Source organism: Natator depressus, chromosome 5, assembly GCF_965152275.1.
Source record: "Natator depressus isolate rNatDep1 chromosome 5, rNatDep2.hap1, whole genome shotgun sequence".
In the NCBI taxonomy this organism is placed as follows: domain Eukaryota; kingdom Metazoa; phylum Chordata; order Testudines; family Cheloniidae; genus Natator; species Natator depressus.
In genome coordinates, this window is record NC_134238.1 from 15136036 (window position 1) to 15162557 (window position 26522).

A 26522-nucleotide genomic window follows, 5' to 3' on the forward strand; every position below is an offset into this window, starting at 1 on the left:
ATTGATGGACCTATCCTCCATGAACATATCTAATTCTTTTTTGAACCCAGTTATACTTTTGACCTTCACAACATCCCCTGGCAACTAGTTCCACAAGTTGTCTGTGTGTGAAGAAATACTTCCTTTTGTTTGTTTTAAATGTGCTGCCTATTAATTGGATTGGGGGTTCTTGTGTTATGTGAAGGGGTAAATAACACTTCCTTATTCATTTTCTTCACATCCATCATAATTATATAGACCTCCATCATATCCCTCCTTAGTCATCTCTTTTCTAAAATGAACAGTCCTAATCTTTTTAATCTCTCCTCATATGGAAGCTGTTCCATATGATTCATCATTTTTGTTGCCATTCCCTCCACTTTTTCTAATGCTACTATATATCTTCTTTGAGATGGTGTGACCAGAACTGCATACAATAGTCAAGGTGTGAGCTTACCAAGGATTTATATAATGACATCATGATATTTATTGTCTTATTATCTATCCCATTCCTAACATTGTTCACTTTTTCAACTGGTACTGCACACTGAGCAGATGTTTTCAGAGAACTATCCACAATGACTCCAATATCTCTTTCTTGAGTGGTAATAGCTAACTTAGATCCCATCATTTTGTCTGTATAGTTGGGATGTTTTCCAATATGCATTACTTTGCAATGATCAACACTGAATTTCATCTGCCATTTTGTTGCTCAGTCATCTAGTTTTGTGAGATCCCTTTGTAATTCTTGGCAGTCTGCTTTGGACTTAATTATCTTGAATAATTTTGTATTGTCCACAAACTTTGCCACTTCACAATTTACCCCTTTTCCCAGATCATTTATGAATATGTTAAACAGCACAAGTCCCAGTACAGATCTTTGGGGGACCCCCTCTATTTATTTCTCTCCACTGTGAAAACTGACTATTTATTCCTACCCTTTGTTTCCTATCTTTTAACTACTTACTTATTCATAACAGGACCTTCCCTCTTATCACATGACTGCTTACTTTGCTTAAGAGCCTTTAGTGAGGGACTTTATCAAAGTCTTTCTGAAAGTCCAAGTACACTATATCCACTGGATCATCCTTGTTCACATTAGTTGACACCCTCAAAGAATTCTAATAGATTGGTGAGGCATGACTTCTCTTTAGAAAAGCTGTGTTGACTCTTTCACAATATATCATGTTTATCTGTGTCTGATAATTCTGTTCTTTACAATAGTTTCAAGCATTCTGCCTGGTACTGAAGTTAGGTTTACTGGCCTGTAATTGCCAGGATTGCCCTCTGGAGCCTTATTTAAAAATCGGCATTACATTAGCTATCCTCCAGTTATCTGGTACAGAGCCTGTTTTAAGCAATAGGTTATACACCACAGTTAGTAGTTCTGCAATGCTAGAAAAAACAGAAGGAAAGGGAAGGCAGGAATCTAATAGACACTAAAATCAAGGTGAAAAGAGTTAATAATATGCTAACTGCAAAAACAGTAATTGCCTTTTAAACCAAAATGTACCTAAAAAGTTCAAGCTGCAGCAGAGTTAGGTGAAGGAATCTTCCATCACTTGGGCATGCCTGTCTGCTCTAGCTGGAGGTTTATTTACCTTCTCTGACCCACAGTTCTGACATCTACTGCAATGCTCTCTCCCCTGCTTGTGGCCTCTTCTAATCTGGCCCAGAGATATGTGTGAGATAAGGAGGAAGCCTGCAACAGCCACTGCTACTATCCACTGCCTCCCCATTCCATAAAAGCTCCACCGGAAGATTTTAGGCACCTCCCCAGCCTATCTATAATCACTAGACATGTGAGAAACATAAGTGTATTTTTACTATCCTCTTGATATCCCCCTCATCATGTCTGTGATCCTAAAAGCACCCCAATGCCAACTGGCACACAGTTATGATACTTACCCAAAGGGGGCATGTAATGTATCTCTGGAAAACTCACAATTCACTGATCATTAATATTACTGTGTGGTGTATGTGCAAAGTTACAAACGTGTGCTGACATTATGTTCTTAAAATGTCTCCCAGATAGGACACAAGGAATCCATCTCTCCCCACACAAAGGAATGTGGTGCCATCTGCTTGAATGTCTCTCCAAGGTAAATTGAGAGACACTGGACATGCATTTACTTAAAAAGTAAACAAATCCATCAAGCTAACAAGAGGAGGTTGCAACCACTCATCTATCACCAGGAGTGGGTGGGTGAGATTCTGTGCCCTGCGTTGTGCAGGAGGTCAGACTAGATGATCATAATAGTCCCTTCTGACCTAAATATCTATGAATCTATAAGCAGGAGAGGAACCAGCATGCAGTCTTCACCAGACTGCATGGCATCTCTTCCCAGCAGGAGAAAAGGAACTTTATCTACGAACACATTTCAAAGGCTTACTGTTCTATAAAGACGGAGGAGCAAACCCCTAAGTTATCCTTTTACCTGAAGAGATAAAGAAACTGAGCACTTTGGACTCCGTAAAGGATCCTAACCAGAATTAATGACCCATTGCTGGAAGAGAGACTTGGTGAGAAACGTTCCTTTTTCTGGAACAAAAGACTCCACTTTGTTAAATCAGGTTTTAATCTTATGAGCATATTTTGCTTTTGCTTGCTTGTAATCCTTTCTAACTTTATGACTTATACTTGTTTCAGAGTAGCAGCTGTGTTAGTCTGTATTCGCAAAAAGAAAAGGAGTACTTGTGGCACCTTAGAGACTAACAAATGTATTTGAGCATAAGCTTTCGTGAGCTACAACTCACTTCATCGGATGCTTGGTATCACTTAAATCTATGTCTTTCTGATTAATAAACTTGTTTTATTTTTAATACAAAACTGCTCAGGATAATTAAGTCGCAGGCAGACTGTGAAGAGCTACAAAAGGATCTCTCAAAACTTGGTGACTGGGAAACAAAATGGCAGATGAAATTCAATGTTGATAAATGCAAAGTAACACACATTGGAAAACATAATCCCAACTATACATATAAAATGACAGGCTCTACGTTAGCCGTTACCACTCAAGAAAGAGATATTGGAGTCATTGTGGATAGCAGCTGAAGTTTTATAACAAATATACAGAAGACTCAAATGCAAACTGTACTGAGCCAATGTCCTTATGAGTACACAGACCTAAACTAACGAACTGACTGAGATGTGGCACAGAAAGTGTGTTTCAGTTTGTGAATATTGTGCTTCACCCGTTCTGTTAACACAAGAAAGTCTAAAGCAGCATATCCAGACATATTCAAAAAGGAAATAATTCCAAATATTAACATTTCAGTTATTGTAGTTCATAATCTGGCTCTCAACAAATGGCAGGGAGATTTTATGAAGGCTATAAATCTTTAAAATTACTCAGAAAAAGTAAGGTTTTGATTTTAAGTCTTCAAGACATGCATGCCACACATATTAGCTCAGAGAAGCTAGATTAATCTGGAGCCATGAAAAAAAGCCAATTCTACAAAGCCTGATTAAATATTTAGGTCATATTGTTCCTGCAGCAGGGTCTGAAAAATATACACTACACAACACTGTCTGCTACATGAAGAGTTAGAAAGATCTTAAAGGTCTAATCATTTATCTTTTCAAATGACGGTCATCATATGCCATGAGACCCCCGTGGAAAAACCCAGCTAAAATTATTTGGTGAAGGAATTGTGAAAGTCCACAGTGTTTGTGAGCATCCAAACGATACACATATGTATCAAGAATGTGATCTAGTAGTGACTTACTCAGACGGTCCCAAAGAGTGACAGTAGAAATGTACACCATGTAGACCCAAGAAGGATACAGATGATGATGATGACGACCTATTAGATCATCCAGTCCATTTTCTGGGGGCAAATGCTGGATTGTTCCACATGTTCACATATTAGCTTAATGCTACATTTCATCTTAATTTGTTACATTTCTGTTTTTCAGGCTTGTCTTGTTCTCCCTTCCTCAAAATGAAGTTCTTTTATTATTAGGAAAACAAATAATCTCACATTGGCATAGACTCAAGTTTAATGATACCTGCAAGTACAAAACAGAGTCAGTTTTTCCCCTGGTTTATAAACTGTCAATTCACATAATGGTTATTTTGCTCATATACATGCTATAAACACCTTCCTCCAGCTACTGGAGTTGGCATAAAAGCATGATGGCTCAAGTTGTATATGGCGTCTTGGAAATAGGCATGTACAGTATAGTAAATAAAATTTCTGACCATAATGCTCTTTTAGATATATACTCTTCCATCTTGCAACTAATGCATATTGGCAGTGGTATCTAAGCACTGAGAATGATATAAACGTTTAGTGCATATTTGTTTGTGTATCGAGCTCCTTTTTGCTACTTTGCCTCATCAATTTCACATGCTAAGCACAGTCAGCCCAATTCAAATACTGCAAAAATTGGTGTTAAGAATTCAGTAGGTAGTAACTGTTCCTTTGGAATCAACACCAAACCAGGGCCCTGGCATGAAGCTAGGAGGCACTGCTGGAAATGCTCTCTTTTGGATGAGAAGTAAAATCAAGGCCCCGGCAGTTTGTGATCATGAAAAGATTCCACGGTACTTTCTGAATTTTTACCCCCCCTTTTTTTTGGGGGGGCAGTAAAAATGAGAGTATTAATTCCTAGTCTGCTGGCCAAACTATGGTAATTATATTCTGCTTATATACATCCTCCCTACAATTTCAGTTGCATACTGGATTTTTCTTCACTTCTTATCCTAAATTATCAGGTAATTTCCCTGTACATTGTTAAACAACTTACATACCCCACTCTATGGGAGAGCACTTTTCTGAGCTCTTGATTTTTATCTGCCATACAGGGGTGAAGTAAGGCTTAATTAATGAATGACCGGAAAGCACTGTGAAGTCCTGGAAGGGAAAGACCTATAGCACGGCAAATTATTATTTAAATTCCAGAAAAAGGAATAACTTGTGCTAATGCATAATGAGCATGAGTTCCCACACCCTTGAAGAAACACTCTGTCACAGTATCAGAAGGGTATCTGTTAGTCTGGATCTGCAAAAGCGGCAAAGAGTCCTGTGGCACCTTATAGACTAACAGACATATTGGAGCATAAGCTTTCGTGGGTGAATACCCACTTTGTTGGATGCATGTCTCTGTCACAGCAGATCCCTATTTAATGAATATAATAGGCAGCAGGTTTAAAACAAACAAAAGGAAGTACTTCTTCGCACAAGGCACAGTCAAAGGAATGTTGTTAATTCCAAAACCATAACTGGGTTCAAAAGAGAATTAGATAAGTTCCTGGAGATGGTCGATCAAGATGGTCATGGATACAACCCCATGCTCTGGATGCCCTTACATCTCCAGCTGCCAGAAGCTGGGACTGGACATACCAGATGGATCACTTGAAATTGCCCTGTTCTGTTCAGTCCCTCTGAAGCATCTGGCATTGCCATTGTCAGAGAGCGGATATTGGGCTAGATGGACCATTGTTCTGATCCAGTATGACCATTCTTATATTCTTATTTAATAATGTGACTAATGATGAAACACAAACAAAAGTCTTATCAGAAGGGTATTACTTCCATACTATTGGCATTTATTATGGAGGAATATGGAAAATGGATACAGATTTGGTGATTCATTGGCTAGACTGAAATTCTAGTTATACATTTACAAGAAAAAGGAGTCTCATTATATAGAGTCCACATTACCTTTCTGAACAAAAGGATTTCTAAATTAGAACCAGACAGAAGGAAGTGATGACCCATATGAAGAAAAATAGGAAAGAGATGAGAAGAGGTGTTTACAGGGTACCAATGTTAAAGACAAAGCACAAAAAAAGTTTAATCATGCAGATGAACCAGCTCTTTAGAAGAAATGTATCCAGGGCAGCTTAAGGAATATTACTACTGGAATGCTACCTTTGAAATGTATTTATCCGTTTATCTTTCGGTTAGACACTTGTGATAATTCACAAACTCTACAGAGGATTAAAGGAATTTCTTAGTACACTGGTATTAACACAGACACCAGCATTTTTGTGCAAAGCTGCAGTCTGTATGAACTTGAAAATCCTCAGTCATGAGAACAAGTATTTGCATGAGCCAGCTGGTTTCCGAAAGAGGGCCTTCCAACTGTAACCTGACAAGTCTTTAGAGCTGGTTTTCTAAGCCATCACCCCTTTTACCAGCATCCTCCCATCTCTGCCCTAACACACACATTGACTTTGGGGAAAGAGCCACTTGTGGACCCAAAAAGTAGTTAATGAGTCAGTAACACCTCTTCACATGACCTCATTGCAAGGTTAGTCATTCATTGCAGACTTAAGTTTATTTCCACCACACAAAGCCTGCTGTTATTTCCGATATTTACTGTAAACTATTAGCTTTAGAAATGCTGAATCATAAAAGACTTATAGAAAACTTGATGCATGCTGTAATTGTCAAATCCTACATCATTTCAAGCTTCTTTCCTCTGTAGCTACAGCTTCATCCTTCATTTAAATCTGCATTAGAGACTGTAAAAGCCAATGTTCCACCTTTGAGGACTTGGCAAGTTGAGATATAAGCATATGGAGTTAGTAGATATCTTAGATGAAGTGCTTAACTGGACAGACAGATCCAGACTTCTCTTATTTGAGATCGCTCCAAGATTCCATCCTTAGCCAGGATCCTTAGGATAAAGTTGAGGTCAGAGTCAGAATTACAGATTCTTGGGGGAAGAGTAGATCTATTTGGGATGGAAGCTATGGCACTTAGACTCTGACTGATACAGTTTATTTGGGAATGCTACCACCCTCTTTTATTTCCTCTTCAGCAGCTACTTCCTCACACATACCTATCCTGATCCTGTACTTCCCACACTCTCCATAATCCCTAGACACAGTGATTATATCACTCACTGTACTGCAATGGTGCAATAAAAATAATGCCATTAATAAAGTGTGAAGAGCAGAGAACAAATCTCACAAGACAAATCATGTTTTATAAGCAGTTGAAAATTTTACTGTGCGTTATTCTTTACACAGAAAAGTAATATAGTCTTTAATTAAGCTGGTAAGAGATCATTCCTAAATCTTCAATAGTCATTCCCTAATATAGACCAGATTTTCACTCCCAAAAAGAAAATTTATAACAGGAATCATTGTGTGTCAGACCTGAACTAAGACCACATGCACTATGTGTCAGAACTCCTACTGATGCTTGCAGAAATAGTCGACAATCAAACTACCACCCAACTGGAGATGATGGACAGGCTCAACCAAATCATCACTTATCCTGAATTTCTCTCCTTCTTTCTTTGTTACAGAATGTGGCTCATAGTTCTATAAATATGTTTAATTTAAAACAGACTGAGAAGATCTGGTCAGGAATGACTGCTGTTTCTAAGGTTCTACTGGAATAACAGAATTGTTTCTAACATTCTACTGAAATGTCTTTTTTTTTTAATTTTCTTTTTCTCATGCTCAGAGAAAACCCCATGTAAGGCAATCATTACCACACACGGTCGCCTTTATTATTTTTTTTTAAAGGAAATGATGCATTAACATGTAGGATTTACATTTTCAGAGCATTGCACTGCAGATTAGACAAATCCCAAGTAAAATAATGGGACACATGTTAACCACTTTTGAACTATGTTACTGTGCTTTCCAAAAACTGAGAAAAAGTATAGTGTCAACAGGGTGTGCATACTGCTGGTAGTTCTTCCAATCTCCTTCCTAGCACTGTTTAACAAGAGAGAAACCTAATGTCACGAGTTTTGGGGGCTCAAGAGAATACAGAATTGCTCAGCAGCAAAAACCAGAAAACAGAAGACAGTCAGTCAGTCATCTTCCTCAAGGTTTGTCCTTGAAGTTAAAAATTGAACGTTCACAACAAATAAAACAGACCATCCAGCAGAATAGAGTCAGAAGACGCCCAGGTTGGGGTTGAACTCTATGGAGTCAGGTAGTCTCTCTTCTCTGTATCCTAAGCACTCACTCTTACAGACCTAGGCCTAGGCAACCAGCGTAAGGAGAGTGGAAAGCTGAGTTGGCATTAGCCCCCTCTTCACCGAAGACCAGTGAACGCACGCTGGCACCTCACCACACATGAGATGTTAGATCTCAGATCTCCCTCAGGTTGAAAGCTGTAGATTGGATACAAGCCTAAGCTTTACTTAACCCTCTCCCAAAAGCTTACAAATAACTGGCAGTTGCTTAAATGCCAATTTTCAAAGCAAATATAATGCAAGCTATTCTATTTGGAAGTTGTTTCTTGCCATCAAAGACTGGAATATCTTGGTAAAATATTCTAGTATGATTGAGAGGGGTAGACACAAGGCTAACTACTTCTGTAAAAGGGAGAACAGAAGGAATTTGTGGATTGTTTTCTGGCTGATAGGACAATATGCAACACAGGATCAGATAAACTGTATTTGTTCTAAGAAGAAAAGGAGTACTTGTGGCACCTTAGAGACTAACCAATTTATTTGAGCATAAGCTTTCATGAGCTACAGCTCACTTCATCGGATGCTCAAATAAATTGGTTAGTCTCTAAGGTGCCACAAGTACTCCTTTTCTTTCTGCAAATACAGACTAACACGGCTGTTACTCTGAAACCTGTATTTGTTCTAGTCTTTCCTCTCTCACTAGCCAAGTCATCAGAAGAAGGAGAGATCAATGACAGTGCTACCAATGACTGTGACTGTTCTTTTGGCAACTACCACTCACCCCCAGTGATTTACAGCAAAAATAATTTCTTTAGAAGAGCACCTACTGTGCTTTCCTCCATAACAGTTACTTCTGTTGAAACAATCCATTTACATATGGTCAGACTCATACTGGCCTTAGAAGAGGTCAGAGTTCAGCTTTTATAAATATAATTTTATAAAGACATGAGAACCATCCTTTATTCCAAGAGGAAGAGTTCTGTATTTTAAGATTTGATATTGTTTCATGATCCTTATGCTCAGGGCTCAGACAGCAAGGACAGGAATAGCCAAATACATAGTTGATGTCAAGTCTCTGGACATTAGCCTGGTTAGACTTCATGAGTTACTTGCTGCTGGGTGAGTATATTGAATACATTTTATGCAATTAAACTCCATAATTTCCTTTTATCAAGAATTGAAAGATAATTCTTTAATGTATATGGGAAAATTAACCTGGAAAAAAGGTTACTTCCCTGTACAGTAACTAATGTTTTTCGAGATGTGTAGTCCAAACACATAGTCATAATTAGGTGAATGCATGTCCAATGCACACAGAGATTATCTAGTCAGCAGTATTCACCAGGGTCCTTCTTGTCCTTGTGCACTTTGGGAGGGTATAAAGGGTGGAACTGCCCTGACATACCCAGTTCCTCCGCTACTGCAAGTGTCTGTGCTCTCAGGACTCTGAAGAAGCGAGAGGCGTGTGGATTGTGGAATATGTAAATGGATTATACATCCTGAAGAGCAGCCAATAACAGCTTTTTCTTTGAGTGCTAATCTGAGCACATATTCAACATTAGGTGACTCCCTAACAACAGTTGTTACAGGGCGGTGGATACAAGGAGTCTCTGTGAAAATGGGTTGCAAAACAGATCTTCCAAATCTTGCATCATTACTGGCTCCCTGCACCAGGGCATAATGTTTTGCAAACGTGTGTGTGGAGGACCAGGTGGCTGCGCTGCAATGTCCTGAATAAGGAGGTTCACTAGAGAAACTACGTAGATGGATTTTGCTCTGGTGGAGTGAGCATATACCCATTTGGACGGTTGCATGTCTGCTAGCTGGCAACATGATCTAATTCATTGGATGATACAATTTGATATTCTGAGAGTAGAGATGGCCTGTCCTCTGACCCTCTCTGCACAAGCCAGAGAAATCCTGGGAGACTTCTGGAAAAATTGTGTTCCATCCAGGTAGAATAAAGTGGCTCTATGTATGTCGAGAGTATGCAGTCTCTGCTCCATTCCACCAGGCTTGGGAAAGAATCACATAATCATAGGACTGGAAGGGACCTCAATAGATCGTCTAGTCCAGTCCCTTGTACGTGATAACAAGACAACTCCTGATAGATGTTTGTTGAACTTGGTCATAAAAACCTCTAATGATGGTGTTTAAAACTCTGAATCTATGAATCTACAGCTGCTGGAATTTCAGCTTCTGAATTGCAGCTTCAAGTCTCTTAGAAATATTGGGTGAAATCCTGGCTCCACTGAAGTCCATGGCAAAACTCTCATTGATTTCAAAACAGTCAAGATCTCACCCATTAACTTAACACATGACATTTTTTTATTTAAGATCAAATCTTGAGCACTGATTGACAGCTTCTAAATGTATTTTGTACATTTTGCCAATCCCCATATCAGACCAGAGAAGCAGCAGTAAGTGAAGAAAATGGTCATAAAAATTCTCTCTCAAGTAGTGTGGCTCTTAAAGTAGATACAAAAAAGGGTCAGATAAGACAACAGGGTGTTTTCCAAAGCTCAGCCCATCTTCAAGTCTGCTCTCACTCTGGTCTCAGCTCTCCTTCTCAAGCAAGTGACTGTTTCTCATTATCATGTCTCAAGCACTTGCAGAGCCAAGTCATGTAACAATTTAAGGACCGCTATGCCATAATACACTGCAGGGAGCATGACTAATTGCTAGTGAAAGAAAAAAAGAAAGAAAGAAAGAACCTCCCTCTTATCTACCGCTTTTCATCAGTAGATCTCAAAGCACTTTAGAAAAGAACTCAGTATCATTATCCCCTTTTTAAAGAAGGGGAACTAAGGCACAGAGAGGTGAAATGATTTGCCAAAGGTACACAGCAGACTAATGGAAGAACTGGGAACAGAACCACGTTCCCCTAAGTCTCAGGCCAGTGTTCTATACGTTAGACAACAATGCCTCGAAGTTCTCTTCTGCCACAGTTCCAGCCTGAACTCATGGCTGTCATCATTTTCAAAGCCGGAGGAGCTATTCAGAACCTAGGTATTTGCCAGGGTATATTCTATACTGTTTCATACCCATCCAGTCCATTTCAAAATAAATCTGAGAGTCTGTCCATGTGGGTAATCTCTATAACCTATGACTGCCAGGCCTCTAGGCTCAGAACTCCCTTCTAATGAAACGTTATGTGCTTAGCCACTTACACAAGATGAACAACAAGAGTATTAATAACCCGCCAAGTGCCCACTTCTGAAACCCCAGCAGCTTCGACCAGGATTAAACCAAGGTTCAATGGTATTTCCATGTTGGAAACAGCTGATATTAGCCTAAACCTCCTCTCCATATGTTCCACACCCAGCAGACATGCCCACCACGTGTAGCACTCCTTTTTTGATGATGCAGCTAAAGCAGCAGGGATGTCACCCTAATGCATATGAGCACCACTACACTAGATGTATAGTAAACTGGACAGTAAGGGGCAATTTCATGGTTAAAACTACAGTAGAAGAGTATTTCACTCATTCACCAATCAATTTAATTAAACTTTACTTTGCAAAGACATTTGCAGGAGACATTTGTGCCCCTTTTCAATGTCTTATCTTTCCCCTATTTTAACAATAGTATCTTCATTTTTGCTACATCACTTTTTATTAATTGCAGTGACACCTCCCAATAGTGATCAGCTTATCGAACTCCCCATGGCTGAACTAGGTCAACAACCTACTAATACCGCCAGCATATGTTTCTTTTTTTGTATTATTACCTCGAGACTTTCATGTATTGTTCCTGCATTCCTCTGACACACAACACTACATGTGCATTCTTGCAACTAAGGGTATGTCTACACTGAAAACAAAGGTACATTCTTAACTCAGGCTAGCTAACCCACATTAGTTAACTTGGGCAAAAACAGCAATGAGCATCCCCATCAAGTCTATCCTCTTGCACTCTCTGTCCCTGGAGGTGGATTTATACCTTCCCTGCCTAGCCCTGTCATTTTCTCCCGTCACCATCACGGAGTTAGGGGCCAGGTGGGAGTAGAAACCCTCAAACACTTGCATGGGAGAAAAATAGCATTTCTCCTAATGCTTTGCAGTAGGGAGCAATGAAGTATGAAGTATTTCAGAGGGCCATTGTAGGCTCCAGGAGAGCCTCATTTATCAAGAGGGCTATTCTCCCTGGAGCTGATGGTTGGAGAATATCCACCAGCGTATGCATATTCTCCTGTGGGAATTCCACTTGGACACCCAAGGTAGCAGCCATATGCTTCATGACTTAAAGTCCTTGGGCACCGAGGTAGAGGAAGATGACAGCACAGTAGAGTCATCCAGGGAAGACGAGGAGGTGGTTTGCTGCACCAGTGACAGATCCTTCTCTTTTACCACAGGATCCGGTTGGAAGAGCCCCATAGGGCCAGGGGAAACAGACTCAGTGGTCACTTGCAGCTGAGATGACAGGAAAGTGGAAGCCACTGTCAGGACCAGTGATCTTGCATTGGAGTGGGACCTCAGGGACTGAGGAGTGTCCCAGGGATTGCGAAGAAGCCATAGGGCATACAAACAAGGCACAGGTGGCCAGTACACACTGGGCCAAGAGCCCTTGTCTTGACTGCAGGACACATGCCAATCTCAGTACCAACAGCAATCCAAGGACTGGTGCCTAGCCGATGAGGAGAGGGAGGGCAACTTTGAACTGGCTCTTGAGGAATCCCGGAGGTTCTGTGATGACAACAGAGGAGCCAGCCCCGATTGGGAAAACAACCAGTCAGATTCATCTGAAGCCCAGTAAGGAGGTGAAATCAGTGCTGAAGAGGAGTGGGGAATCAGCGCCAGTGGCACCGAATGAGACATTCCCACTGGGTGCCAGGAGAGGTATCAGCACCAAGGCTGGTACCAAACTCACTGATGGCATGCACGAGTGTTAAGATGGCCTTCAGTGTTGGGCCCAGCCTCGAATCCATAGTCTGCGGCCCAGATGACATGAGCTGCAGTGCTGAAGGACGCGTCAGCTCTGCGACATAGGCAGAAGATGCCAAGGGCACAACATAGGATGAGCTAGTAGAAGCTATAGCATTGGAGAACTCCTGAACCAGCAGAGAGTCTGGGATTGAGGGTCAAAGCAGATCTGATGCCACCTGGCATGCCATCAGAATGGAGACAGCATGGTGGCTGACATCATTGGTACTGGACTCAATGGACGCCCATGGCCAGAACCAGAATCAGTGGTATGGGGCCTTGTTGATCTTGGCAGTGGGAGCAGTTGGACGGACCTGCTCCATCCCACATGCCAGAGGGAGTATGGTGTTGGTCAGCACTCCTCCTAGAAGAGGAGGAGGAGTCTCTCCAAGCCCTGGAATGGTTCAAACTCATTTTATGGGACCTCTTCCTCGCCACACCAGAGGAGGGTGAATGACCTCTTCCTCTTGGGGGAAACACCAGATCCCAAATGTGGGGAGGCATCATTTGCCGGATCTGAAGGCAACTGCTGATCAGACAAGGGCCCCGGTGCCAAAGCAGGCCTCATGGCCTGCTTCAGAAGGTTCTGCTTCAACCACAAGTCTCTTGCCACCTCTTTGTAAATGAGTTGCAGAAGAAGCACTCTCTTTAATGTGTCCCTCGCCAAGACACAATAAGCACCTTATGTGGGCACTGCTGTTGGGGGGTGGCCCCCTTACACAATGGACAATGCTTGAAACCTGGTGAGGGCACCACACAGGGCAGCCAACTACTCTACTAACACTTAAACTAAACCGAAGGAACTACTATTACTATATACAAGAAACTTTCTAAGAAAACAGAGTGAAAGTGTGAAGTGGACACGCCAAAGAAAGCTCCAACTCTCGTGATGGATGGAGAGAAGGAATTGAGAGGGTCAGAGGTGGTACTGCTCTTATATGGCCAGGGGAGGGGATATGGCCACAGGTCATGAGCGCTGTCCCCAGAGGTGCAGCTAGGTAAAGTTCTCTGGCTCTGGTGTGCTTACACCCACATGCAATACATGGCTGCATTTATTTGAAGAAGAACAGAACATTTTCCTTTTAAGTTCTGCTCCCTGAAAAGTGCTGTTGTGGGTAGCCCAATTTCACTGCATTTCTGCCCTGTTTGTCCACTACTATGCCTATATGAAACAAGAAGCCATATTTTAAAAAAGTTTCCCTCTAGCATAGTGAGCATCAAAGAAAAAAATTAATAGGCAGGAAGACTGGAATGCTCACATTGGGTAAAGCAGTGTGGTATACCCATTCGTTTATCTTCCTGTGCCAGCAGCCTAATGCGTTCTGAGCTAGTAATTATGTTTTGGTAATGTCACTGCTAGGAAACTTTATTAACCAATCAGAGACTTCTAATCTCCCACCATATTTTTAGACTATTAATTTCAGGACTCTAAGTCCGACAAGGCCCCTAATACGCAGCTCAGATCACATGTATCTTGCTGCTGTACAAATGTTTTTACTTCTCGATAGAAAACATGTACTGTACTAATTGAACAAACCAAAGCTTGGCCAAGTCAAAACGTCTTCCACTTCTAAATACAAAGATCCTGTTTGAAGGCTAGGGTTTGGAGTAAAAAAAACACCCCCCCCAAAAAACACATTATTACTACAATTCACATCTGAGGAATTGGTGAGAGACATTAAGCTATCTTGAAGTTACTTTTTGCTTTAGATCCTGCAAGGTGCAGATATCCTTCAACTCCTCTTGAAAGAAATGGGAATTGGAAGTTCCAAGCACATTACAGGATTGGTCCTTATAAGACTGATTAACTTCAAAAGGCTGCTATAAATTAACAAAACCAAATGAAAATTCAAACTCTATACATACAAGTTACCCAAGGCATTAAGCTCCATTTCTCAATCTGCACCCCACCTCTTCTCTTTGTTTTCCGTTCCAGTGGGTTATTTTATCTCTAGCTGTTTAAAATATTTCACCAAGATAAACTTCTAAAAATGAAACTTCTTATTTTTATAAAATTTGCAAAGGTCACAAACAAAACAAAAAGCAGCTCATGAAACGAGATCTAAATAATACAAGCATTTGTGAGTTTCTGTACTTCTACCAAGCATAATACAGGAAGTTTGATTAATTTCATTCTTGTTTTTAACTTGCGGAGTAACTGACAACAGAGAAGAAAATATAAGCAAGGGAGTATGTTCTCTTTCTTTAGAAACAATACGCAGGTCAGAAGCTAGCAGCACATTTAATATGAATATACATAGCCTGTAAAAGAGCTAGGCAAAAGTATGAATGGCTTCAGTAGTTCAATCACTTAACTGACAATAATCACACTTACACAATTGTTTTACCGTAATCTACCAGTATAATTCTGGACACTACATTTGTCAGCGGTCTCCAAATACAAAAAGAGTTAGACAGTGGCAGATAATATCCTTTGCACATTGTGGAAAAATAGCCTGTGTGTAATTAATGAGCAATGTAACCAATGAAGAGGATCCTAACAGTTAAGAGACGGGAAGGCTCTTCACATACACAAAGCAGGACAGTCTTCAATACAGGATGTATCCAATATTAACTGAGTGCTGCCCTGGATTTTATTATCAATAATGTTATATCTATTTCCATTCCCAGCTGCTGAACATAATGAAAATATTTACACAAATCTGTCAACTCTGATGTTTGCAGGAATGTGATGTAAATTTTCTGATGTTATAAAGTTATATTTTTTTGAGATCCTAGGTGCACTGTATTAGATATTCTCAGTCTTTAATGGACAATAGTCTTCATAATTTAAAAAAAATTGGCAGTCTCTGCTCAGAAAAGAATTATGAAAAAGCTTGCATGGAAACTGAATTACTTCTCACATTAAAGAAGAAATTATTAGAGCATCTGGTGAGGCTTGAATTATGACTGACTGCATTCTGTTGTATGGCTAAGCTATTGGCTATTTTATTTTAAAACTGTATATCCTAAAATAAAAAAATATGTAGTTGTAAAGTATTATCTGCTTTTTAGGGCTTTCCTGTGGCCCTCATAGAGGGCACCTTTTTATTATGAGTACAACAGTTCCTTAATTTCCCTTCAGAGAGACATTTGTATTCTGATGGATTCAGAGTAAGAATCTAGATATAAATATAATTCTGCTTTATTCCTACAAGAGAACATGGAGCAGTTCGGGTCCACTGGGTGCTGAAACAGTTTAATCACAGTGGCTATTCGATTGTGGGGTATGAAAAGGAGGGATGAACACAAAGAGTACCCCATCGAATATTTAACACTTGACGTGTGATACTATATCATGACATACAGAGTACAGAGGGACCAGAGGATGAAGAAGAACAGGCTACTCTGCGATGAGATTACCTGCTGATCACCTTGGGCAAATGCCCCAATCCACTGAGGTCAAGAACCTATATACTGTACTGGCAACAAGAGGAGAGGAGCACCCTAAAGGTTGGGGAAAAGGAGCCACCTGCCCTGAGGCTGGGAGACTCATTGCCTCCACACTCATAAAGGAGAAGAAATAGGATATTTGTGGTTGTGGACTCCCTTCTGAGGGGAATAGAAGCATCTATGTCTTGACCTGACATGATGTCCTGGGCGGTGTGCTGCCTGTCTGGATCCCATGTCCGAGACATTACAGAAAGGTTGCCAAGGTTCATCCTTCAGACCACTACCCCATTCATGTGGGAACTAATGATACTGCCTATGACCTAGAGCATATCAGCAGTGACTACAGGGCTCTCTGAGCGAAGGTGAAGGAGTCGGGGGTGCAGGTTGTATTCTTGGCCATCCTCCCAATTAAGGTTAGGGGCCTACGCAGAAACACACACATCCTGGAGATGACATTAAGGGTCCCCGCCTTGCAGAGCACCAGAGCTTGGGCTCCAAGCCAAACCCAGTCGTCTTCACAGCAATGGTACAGCCTCACAGCTCAAGCCCCAGGAGCCCAAGCCAGCTGACCGAGCCAGCCGGGGGTGTTTAATTGCTGTGTAGATGTATTCTGAGTCACCAACCTAGTGAGGAAGGCTTTAAAATAGGTTCAAAGGGACCAGGAGACAAAAGTCCACGTGTATGTACAAAAAAGGGTGACCTTAATAGAGGGCTAGATGCTGGGGGTGGGAATGGAAAATTACAATAGAGCCACAGGAGCAGCAAGAGGGAAAACAGTGGGGGATCTCCTCAATGGTTTAGATGTCTATACAAAAATGGAAGGAGCATGAGGACTACACAGGAAGAACTGGAAGTATTAAGGCATAAGCTAAATTATGGCTTAACTGGCATCACTGAGACTTGGTGGGATAAATCTCATGACTGGAATTATTGGTATATAGGAGGATAGTTTGTTCCGGAAGTTCAGACAGGGAAAAAAGGGAGGAGGTGTTGCATTAATCATCAAGAATATATATACTTGTTCTGTGGTCCAGAGGGAGGTGAAAGGCAGACTAGTTGAACGTCTTTGGCTGAAAGTAAAAGGGGAAAAAATGTCATCATAGAAGTCTACTACAGATCACGAAATCAGGAGGAGGAGGTGGATGAGGTATTTTTAGAACAAACACACACCCAAAACACAAGACCTGGTATTAATGGGGGACTGTAACTACCCAAACATCTGTTGGAAAAGTACTCTGGGAAAATACAAAATGGTCCTTGGAATGTACTGGGAACAACTTCTTGTTTCAGAAGTGGAGCAAGTAACCGTCTTAGACTTGATTCTGACTAACAGGGAGGAATTGGTTGCAAATCTGACCTGAGGTGAAAGTCAATTTGCGTGAAAGGGAGCATGAAATGATACACTTCATGATTCTAAGGAAAGGAAAGAGTGACAGCAGCAGAATAAGGACAATGGACTTCAACAAGGAGGCTTTAACAAACTCAGAGACCTGGTAAGGTCAGGTCCCCTGAGAAAAAAATCTAAAGATAAAAGCGGTTCAGGAGAGCTGGCAGTTTCTCAAAGACATACAGTGGAGTCGCATCTTACACAAGGGTTAGGTTCTAAAGTCAGTGCGTAAAGCTAAAAATCACGTATAGTCAAAATTACCCTTGAAAATCCCTTAAATCGTCCATAAAGTACAGTATACTGTACATGGTTTTGTGTATACAACTCTATACAGTAATATGTATAAATGTATAATGTATACAGTAATGTAGAGTATATAATAAAGAGTACATATGCAAAATATAATTTTACTGTACTGTATTTCTAATTACAGGGTAATTACAGGGGGGTAATTACAGGGAGTCATCAGGGCTTGATGTCGATCCAGGAGACGGAGGTGATGGAGAGCTTGGGTGATGGAGAGCGAGTCGTAGACGAAGTGGTTGGCTCCGGTTCAGCTCGAGAAGTTGATTACGTAGGCTCATCTGCTGCTGGTTGTTTTTCCTTGAAAAACATGGTGATCGGCAACTGTCGCTGTTGTCTCTTGAGCTGCTCAAACATTTCTTGATACGGTCTCAAATCGTCCGTAATACTACGTGTGATTTTGAGGCTTTGTTTCATAGAGGGATCGTATTCAGAAATTAAATCATTCTTCCTTTGCAGATGCAGCTTCACCAGTAGTCTGCACATTTTTGAGGTTGAAGTGGTTCCTAAAACTGTTAAGCCAACCTTGGCTGGCTTTGAATTCCTTCTCATCAGAAGGCTGTCCCTCTTCCGTGAGAGGTTTGAACAGCGCATAGAGGCTAAGAGCCTTTTCTTACAACGTGTTGCCATTGATAGGCACACGTTTATGGTTCATGTCTTCCAGCCATAAGTTTAATGCTTTTTCAGTCTTCACTAAAGTCTTATCACACACCTGGCTCGTCACCTTAGCAGTTATAGGAGCACTTGATGCCATGGCTTGACAAATTCCTCTCTCTCGAATTTGATGGCACGGATGCTAGATTTGTTGCAGCCATATTTACGTGTCACGTTGGAGACCGACATATCGTCTCTCAATAAGTCCAACACAGCCAGTTTTTCCTCCAGCATTGGAACAGATCGCTGTTTCTTCGGTTGAGCACCAGATGAAGTAGTTGGCTTGCGTTTAGGGGCCATGTTGTACGAAAAATACGTATCTTTAAACACTAGACTCACACTCAGTGCGGCGAGATGCTCACACTATGAGAGGCATGCGGGAACTGAGACCGACTGAGGGAACAGCAGATTCACGTCTCCCATCTCACGCTCACTCTGGGGCGTACGCTCATTGAGTGGAATGGTGGTCAGAATCGCCTGCACTATTTACAGGTATCTTGTTATTTTTCTTTTTTTTTGCTGAGTGAGTATAGCTGAATTCGCGTAAGTTAAATGCGCGTATGATGTGGCTCACCTGTAATATTACAGATATGTAAAAGCAAACTATCCCAGTGCAAAAGAAAGATAGGAAGAATGGTAAGAGGCCAATATGGATGCATCAGGATCTCTTTAATAATGACCTGAAAACCAAAAAGAAATCCTACAAAGTGGAAACATGGACAAACTGCTAAGGAGGGATATAAAAGAACAGCACAAACATGTAGGGACAAAATCAGAAAGGCTATGGCACAAAGTGAGTTATATGTAGTAAGGGACATAAGAGGCAGTAAGAGGAGGTTCTATAAATACATTGGGAATAAGGGAAAGACAAAGGAAAGTGTAGGTCCACTATTTAGTGGGAAAGGAGAGGTAATAATGGATGACATCAAGAAGACTGAGGTGTTTTATGTCTATTTTGCATCAGTCGTCACTAAAATCGTTGCAACCAGATACATAACACAATTAATATTAACTCACACCAAATAGGGAAGGAACAGGTTAAAAAACATTTAGATGTATTCAAGTGGGCAGGGTCTGACAAAAATCACCCTAGAATACTAAAGGACCTAGCTGAAGCAATCTCGGAACAGTCAGCAACTATCTTAGAGAATTCATGGAGGATGGGTGAGGTCCCAAAGGACTGGAGAAAGGCAAACATAGTACCTATCTTTAAAATGCAGAAAAAGAGGACTCGAGGAATTACAGACCAGTCAGCCTAACTTCAATACCTGGAAAGATTCTGGAACAAATTATTAATCAATTTGTAAGCACCTAGATGATAATAGGGTAATAAGTAATAGCCAACATGGATTTTTCAATAATCATGCCAAACCAACCTAATTTCCTTCTTTGACAGGGTTACTGGCCTAGGGGATAGGGAGAAGCAGTAGAAATGATATATTTTGATGTAGTAAGGCTTTTGACACAATCCTACATGACAATCTTATAAGCAAACTAGGGAAATATGGTCTAGATGAAATACTGTTAGGTGAGTGCATCATCGGTGGAAAGACTGTACTCAAAGAATAGTTAGCAATGATTTGCTGTCAATCTGTGATGATGTATCCTTGTGGAGTCCCGCAGAACTCAGTCCTGGGTCCATTACTATTCAATATTTTCATTTTTGACTTGAATAACGGAGTGGAGAGTATGCGAATAAAATTTGCAGATGTCATTAAGTTGTGAGAGGTTGTAAGCCCTTTGGGGCACAAAATGAGAATTCAGAACCACCTTGACAAATTGAAGAATTTGTCTGAAATCAACCAGACGAAATTCAATAAAGACAAGTACAAAGTACTACGTGTGCTGAGGAAGGCAAAATCAAAAGCATAACTAAAAAATGGTGAGTAACTGGCTAGGCAGTAGTACTGAAAAGAATTTGGGAGTTATGGTGGATCACAAATTGAATATAAGCCAACAATGCAGTCGCAAAAAAAAAGTGTAATACCATTCTGGGATATGTTAACAGGAGTGTCATATGTAGGACATTGGAGGTAATTCTCCCACTCTATCTGGCACTGGTGAGGTCTCAGCTGGAGTACTGTGTCCAGTTCCGGGCACCATGCTTTAGGAATGGACAAATTGGAGTGAGTCCAGAGAAGCGTAACAAAAACGATAAAAGGTTTAGAAAACCTGACCTATGGAGAAAAGTTAGTAAAACTGGGCTTGTTTAGTTTTGAGAAAAGAAGACTAAAGGGGAACCCGATAACAGTCTTCAAATATGTGAAGAGTTGTTGTAAAGAGGATGGTGATCAATTATTTTCAATGTCCACTGAAGGAAGAACAGAAAGTGATCGGCTTAATCTGAAGCAAGGGAGATTTAGGTTAGATATTATGAAAAAGCTTTCTAACTATAAAGACAGATAAGTATATAGGTGTCTCAGGAAGGTTTTGGAATCCCCATGACTGGAGATTAACAGTTTTGACAAACACGTGTCAGTAGGGCTTAAATTCAGCTGAAGCCATCCAGAGTGGAGCTCCAGTAAATATTTTCAAACCCGTGGAAGCCCCAGCATGCTCCATGGGGCTGAAGCCCCAAGGCAGCCTGTGTGGCTGAAACCCCAATCCTGGTGCCTTCCTGTGTGGCTAAAGCCCTGAGCCCCGCCCCGCAACTGAAGCCAAGATCCCTGAATTGGGGTGGGGGATGGGGAGCTCCAGGAAATAGTCTCTGAGAAATTAAGCTCTGCCTGTCTCAGCAAATTTAGACTATAAAAACATTACATTATTACTGTTACCCTTGTCTTAATTTGTTCTTCCCTCCTAGTGTTGTTCACAGTCACTTGTTGTGTCCTGTCTTCTGTGTTTCAACCCAGCAAAGCATGGCCTCGATGCCGACAGGACCCCACGGGCACCACTGGAATAACCACCACCTTTCACTTAGCGAACAATCTGTAAATCTGTACAATCTGTAGTGAAGAATTCTGTAAATGCAATGAGTTCTCAGATTTTTCCACCTGCCCCGAAAGATTACCAACATACTGATTTTAGGCATGTTCCTGCAGTTGTTACTCAGATATAACTTCTACTGAATAAGAACTGCAAGGCCAGTCCCTAGTGGTTTTGACCTTATTGTTATTATTTGTATTGCAGTAGCACCCAAGAGCCCCAGTCTTGGACCAGGACCCCAATGTGTTAATCACTGTACAAACACAGAACAAAAAATGATTCCTGTTTCTAAGGGATTACTCTTTTGAAAAACTACAGTTTTGAATTCCAGTATTATTTTGACAGGTTTCAGAGGGTAGCCGTGTTAGTCTGTATCAGCAAAAACAATGAGGAGTCCTTGTGGCACCTTAGAGACTAACAAATGTATTTGGGCATAAGCTTTCATGGGCTATAACCCACTTCATCAGATGCACGAAAGCTTATGCCCAAATACATTTGTTAGTCTCTAAAGTGCCACAAGGACTCCTCGTTGTTTTTAGTATTATTTTGGTTGCTCCAACTCTGATTTTTATTCCAGCATGAGTAGAATTAGACATACTATTTCAAATGCGGCTTTACTAGTTCCTTATACAATGCAAGAATACTGTGCAATATGCAATTTTGTACATTTAATTTAAACATGACAGAGATTTTGCTGTTTTTTCCATCATTACGCATCATGGCTTTAAATACATAACCGTTCTATATGTGTGAGGGAGAAATACAATGCAATTTTGTATCACACCTTTCATATAAGAATACAGAGCAACTAGTCTTCACATCCAAATAAAAACAAGTAGGTTCATATATCAGAGCAGTTATATCGTGAGATGGATGCAGTGGATACAAAAAACCCAAGCTCATAGTGAATTGTTGTGTATGAAGCGCCTAACATTATTTGGTTGAGTTACATGTCCTTGCCTGGGTCTTGAGATAGGATCTGAGAAATGTCAGGGAGTCAATCTGCTGCCTAGATGGTGGGAACAGCATGCAGGAAGGATCCAGTGATCACTGTAGAGACGGTTTTGGTGGAGTGCAGTGAGAGTGACTGGTAGAGAGACAGTGACAAATGTTTGAAATGCAGAGGGATTGGAGAGTGGAAAGGGATGAAAAGAAAGGCAGGGAGGGAGGGAAGTATACCTCAGTGGTTTGAGCATTGGCCCGCTAAACCCAGGATTGTGAGTTCAATCCTTGAGGGGGCCATTTAGGGATCTGGGGCACAAATTGGGGATTGGTCCTGCTTTGAGCAGGGGGTTGGACTAGATGACCTCCTGAGGTCCCTTCCAACCCTGATATTCTATGATTCTATGAGAGAGATTGGGAATATAGGAAAGGCAATTCTCTGCAGAATGTGGAAGAGGCTGTACATATCATATTCTGAAATGGGTAAAAAGTCTGCAAGTTTTCCAAGGACTGAGGTGATATATGCTTGTTTTCAAAGGCATCCATTAGTCTCATTATTTCACATTTCACAGGTTGATACTTGGAAAGTTGGACTTAGAGACCATAAAGGGTAATATGTAAGAATGTTGGATGTAGAGACCAGGAATCAGGAAATGAATAAGAATAGCAGCACAAGAGTTATTTAGGACAATATCAAATATAGGCAACAATTAGAGTTACAGACTTAGTAAACACTGTAAGGAAGAGAGCTCAGATTTAAGTTGAACTTGTACTGTAGGCTACAGCCATTGTGCGTGAATAGAAGACTTGTGTTAAGCAGGGAGATGATGATGGCATACATAGAAGTGAGCACCTCAAGAGCAGGAAGGACCATCACAGAAATAGTCCCACAAAACCAATATTTTTAAAAAATACTGTACTTCTTGTTAGTCTAGACTTTTACAAAATACATACATACTTATCAAAGAAATATGTGATATTTTGAACTTATTTTTGGCATAAAATCTATATTTGCCAAGCACTGTAAAAATTTTCCCTCAGGATGTAATGTCATGGACCTTTTTGGTTTCCTTTGGAGCACTGAGTAGATGAGCTGCTAAAATAAACTGGACACTTCCCACATGAGTACCTGTAATTACATGGTGGCCTCTGGAACTGGTGGAACTTGGTCCTTCCCATCTTCTATAGCTAAGACTCTATGAAAGCAGTGTCCCTTTTATTAGAACACAAGCTGACATTAACTGACTTGTTACAAGAAAGGCTAGTGAACTTGACCATTCAAAAAGGCACAGAAGTAAGTAACTGCAAAAAGTGCACAATACCCCAACACAAAGGGATGGCTATGTTTTGTCTACGTTAAAAATAAAGTCCTCCGTCCTCAGCACAGGCAGAAATATAGTAAGTTGAAAGTCCAGTTAACAATGTTCTGGAGAACTATCACCCACTGCATTTTTGTCATAACAGAACAAGTGACTGAAAAATATTCCAGTTTAAAAGCAGTTGCTATGGCTGCTCTATGGAGAATAGAAAAAATCAAAAGTTTCTTTGATAAAGATTCATAATATTTTTCACTAACTCAAAATGTAACCCAGACTTCATGAAGGGAAATAAGATTTATCTGGTATAATTTAATTCCAATTTCACTTATATCTATTCAGTCATAGAAAATCAAGTCCCTTTTCCTCTGAATTTAGTTGGAAGACCAGTTTAAATATTTTTAAAAGGCTTATATTTACCTGATGATTCTCTGAGCAGCATACTGATGAAGGGAGCGGAACTGTGCTGACATATTTGCTAAGGCTGCCAGACAATTTGTATGAAGGTATTTGTCCTGTTGGAAAAGAGGGGAAAAAACACATCAAACTGTCCTTTTCACATACACTAAGACCTGTCATAAGAAACCACTCAAAGGACTAACAAACATCCGTTGCTTAACAGAGGTGGTCTTCTAATAAAGGTGGAGCAGAATTACACTTTGTATATTTAGAGATGCTTTAATAATGGTCTCTTTAGACATGAATTTGCCTAATAAGGGTGGGCTCTTGTACAGATTTCACTGTACATATATATTTTAAAATCAAAGTTGATATACAACGGGATCATGAATATAATTTGATAAATGGTAGAGAAAATAGTCTATACTGCTTTTTAATTCTCTCTCCTTTCCTTTGCCCCAATTCTCTCCAACCTTACTCAACCCTTTTTGCCCCATACTCTGACCTCCATATTAATTATTTCAAAACATTCAACTTCTCCACAACTACCACTAATGTAGTATGTCATAAGTTCTGCTCCTGTATAGTTGGAGTTTCTGAAGCCCATTTTAACTGCCATCTTTCCAGATAAATGTTTAAACATTGGCTCACTCAAAGTCAGAGAACTGCATAGCACAGACAAAACGGTGGAACCCACAATCCTATGGCTTATGCAATATTTATCTTGCTCGCAGGGGAGAGGCAAGTAAACATGGATTGTGCTATTCTTCAAGGGAAGAGAATAAATCTTAAACAGCATATTGGAGGGATTAATTTATTGTAATAGATATTAAAAGTGGTAGGGGTTGCTTATTGTATCCTCACCTTTTGCAGAAAATTAGATTCTCCACTCCCAGGCTTTATCTCTAGTCATATGTTTGACCAACCCCTCTACAACATGGAGCAATGTTTAATGATTTCCTTCATTAAGAAGTTCCTCTTCCCTACTCAGGACTAAAATGTGCATTTATTCTCCTTAAGAGTAACACAGACCCCCAATGCCACATATAAATTCCAAGTATCTTCCATTCTAATTGATGTAAACATGGAGTGGCCTCTGGCTCCTTCTACTACTTATTCTGCCAGTGCCTGGGGAATCTGTATATTATGGAAATCAGTACAGTAGGCTGAAATCAGATATATAATCAAAATTCCATTTCCTATGTCACCTGCACTTGCCTTGCCTGTAACGAGGCTAGATAGAATTCCTGTGCTCCCATGTTCAAAGTATAAAGCTCCTCTTGTGAGCAAGAAGATTCATTCAGCATTGCTGGCTAGAACTTACCCAGGACTCAAAAAAAAAGGGGGGGGGGCGAAAGAATGGGGGAGTTTCTGGTTCCAGCTGAATATTCTGTAAAGCCTCTAAGTTAAACCAGAGGGTAAATCTGATAAATATTTGGAATTTAATACCAAAATGCAGCCTATTTACAAGAAACCATTTACTGGTTAAATGGCTCGCAAACCCTTATTCCTGTTTATGAAATGTTACTTGACAAAGTACAGCTTACATTTAATCCAATATAAACTCTGCAACCAGTATCAGCTTCCTTGCCTTCCATCTCATTGTGTCTGTTATTTCATGAAACAGAAATTACAGCCAATTAATGTCTGTTTTAAGTTGTTAATAGGGGTGGTGTTAATATTATTACCATACAATTCTCTCATCTATTTTTTGGTGTGACCACAGAGATGGTGATTTTGGTTTTAAATTATTTGATCTAGTACAACTAACACCATGCTTTAGTTAATTTTATTGCAAAAACTTCTCAACATTTTCAGCAATGAAAGAAACGTACAGAAGCCTTTAATATAGTTTACATGTCTGCTACACACATTAGAGAGATACACTTGAAGTGCTCCTACTTTGAAGATCCACAACATATAACCTAATGGATTTTAGGGAAGTCAGAAGTGAAATAATGCATGATGGGGAATGTATCTAAAACAACCATGTTTTGCCACAGATCTCTCAATTATACTCGTAAGAATAAAAGTAATTTTCTTCCACCCCAATTTCCACAACTGTTTATAAAACTATACTATCAAATAACAAGGAACCCAAATCCATACTTCTGGATAATTTAATATAGGTAAAAAATCCCACACATAATTTAATGCTGATATTTTTTTCTCTCATCAGAAATCTATTACTTTTTTCAGGAACTATGCAACTACTACTACGACTGGACTTTGTATGTTAGTAATCAAAGCAGCAGACCTGAATGATATCACAGAAACTGCTTTACAAATTCAGAAGCACTTCATACTGTACCTGAGTGCTGACCTTTTTTCTGCCTCCCCCACAGTGTTTAGGTGCTCATTTGCTGCAAAAAGGTTCACTTTTGGTTTTTTTACCTCTGTTTGGAACTGAA

At 40.3% G+C, this 26522-nt stretch overlaps 1 protein-coding gene across 3 annotated transcripts in view; it reads right to left on the bottom strand.

Moving 5' to 3' along the window:
* Positions 1-26522, bottom strand: part of DYM (dymeclin) — a 392088-nt gene that overhangs the window by 120534 nt on the left and 245032 nt on the right. For all 3 annotated transcript variants that reach the window (XM_074952350.1, XM_074952349.1, XM_074952351.1), the window contains one exon: positions 24133-24227. In XM_074952350.1, coding sequence (XP_074808451.1) covers positions 24133-24227 — 95 coding nt within the window. The remainder of the gene's footprint in view (positions 1-24132; positions 24228-26522) is intronic.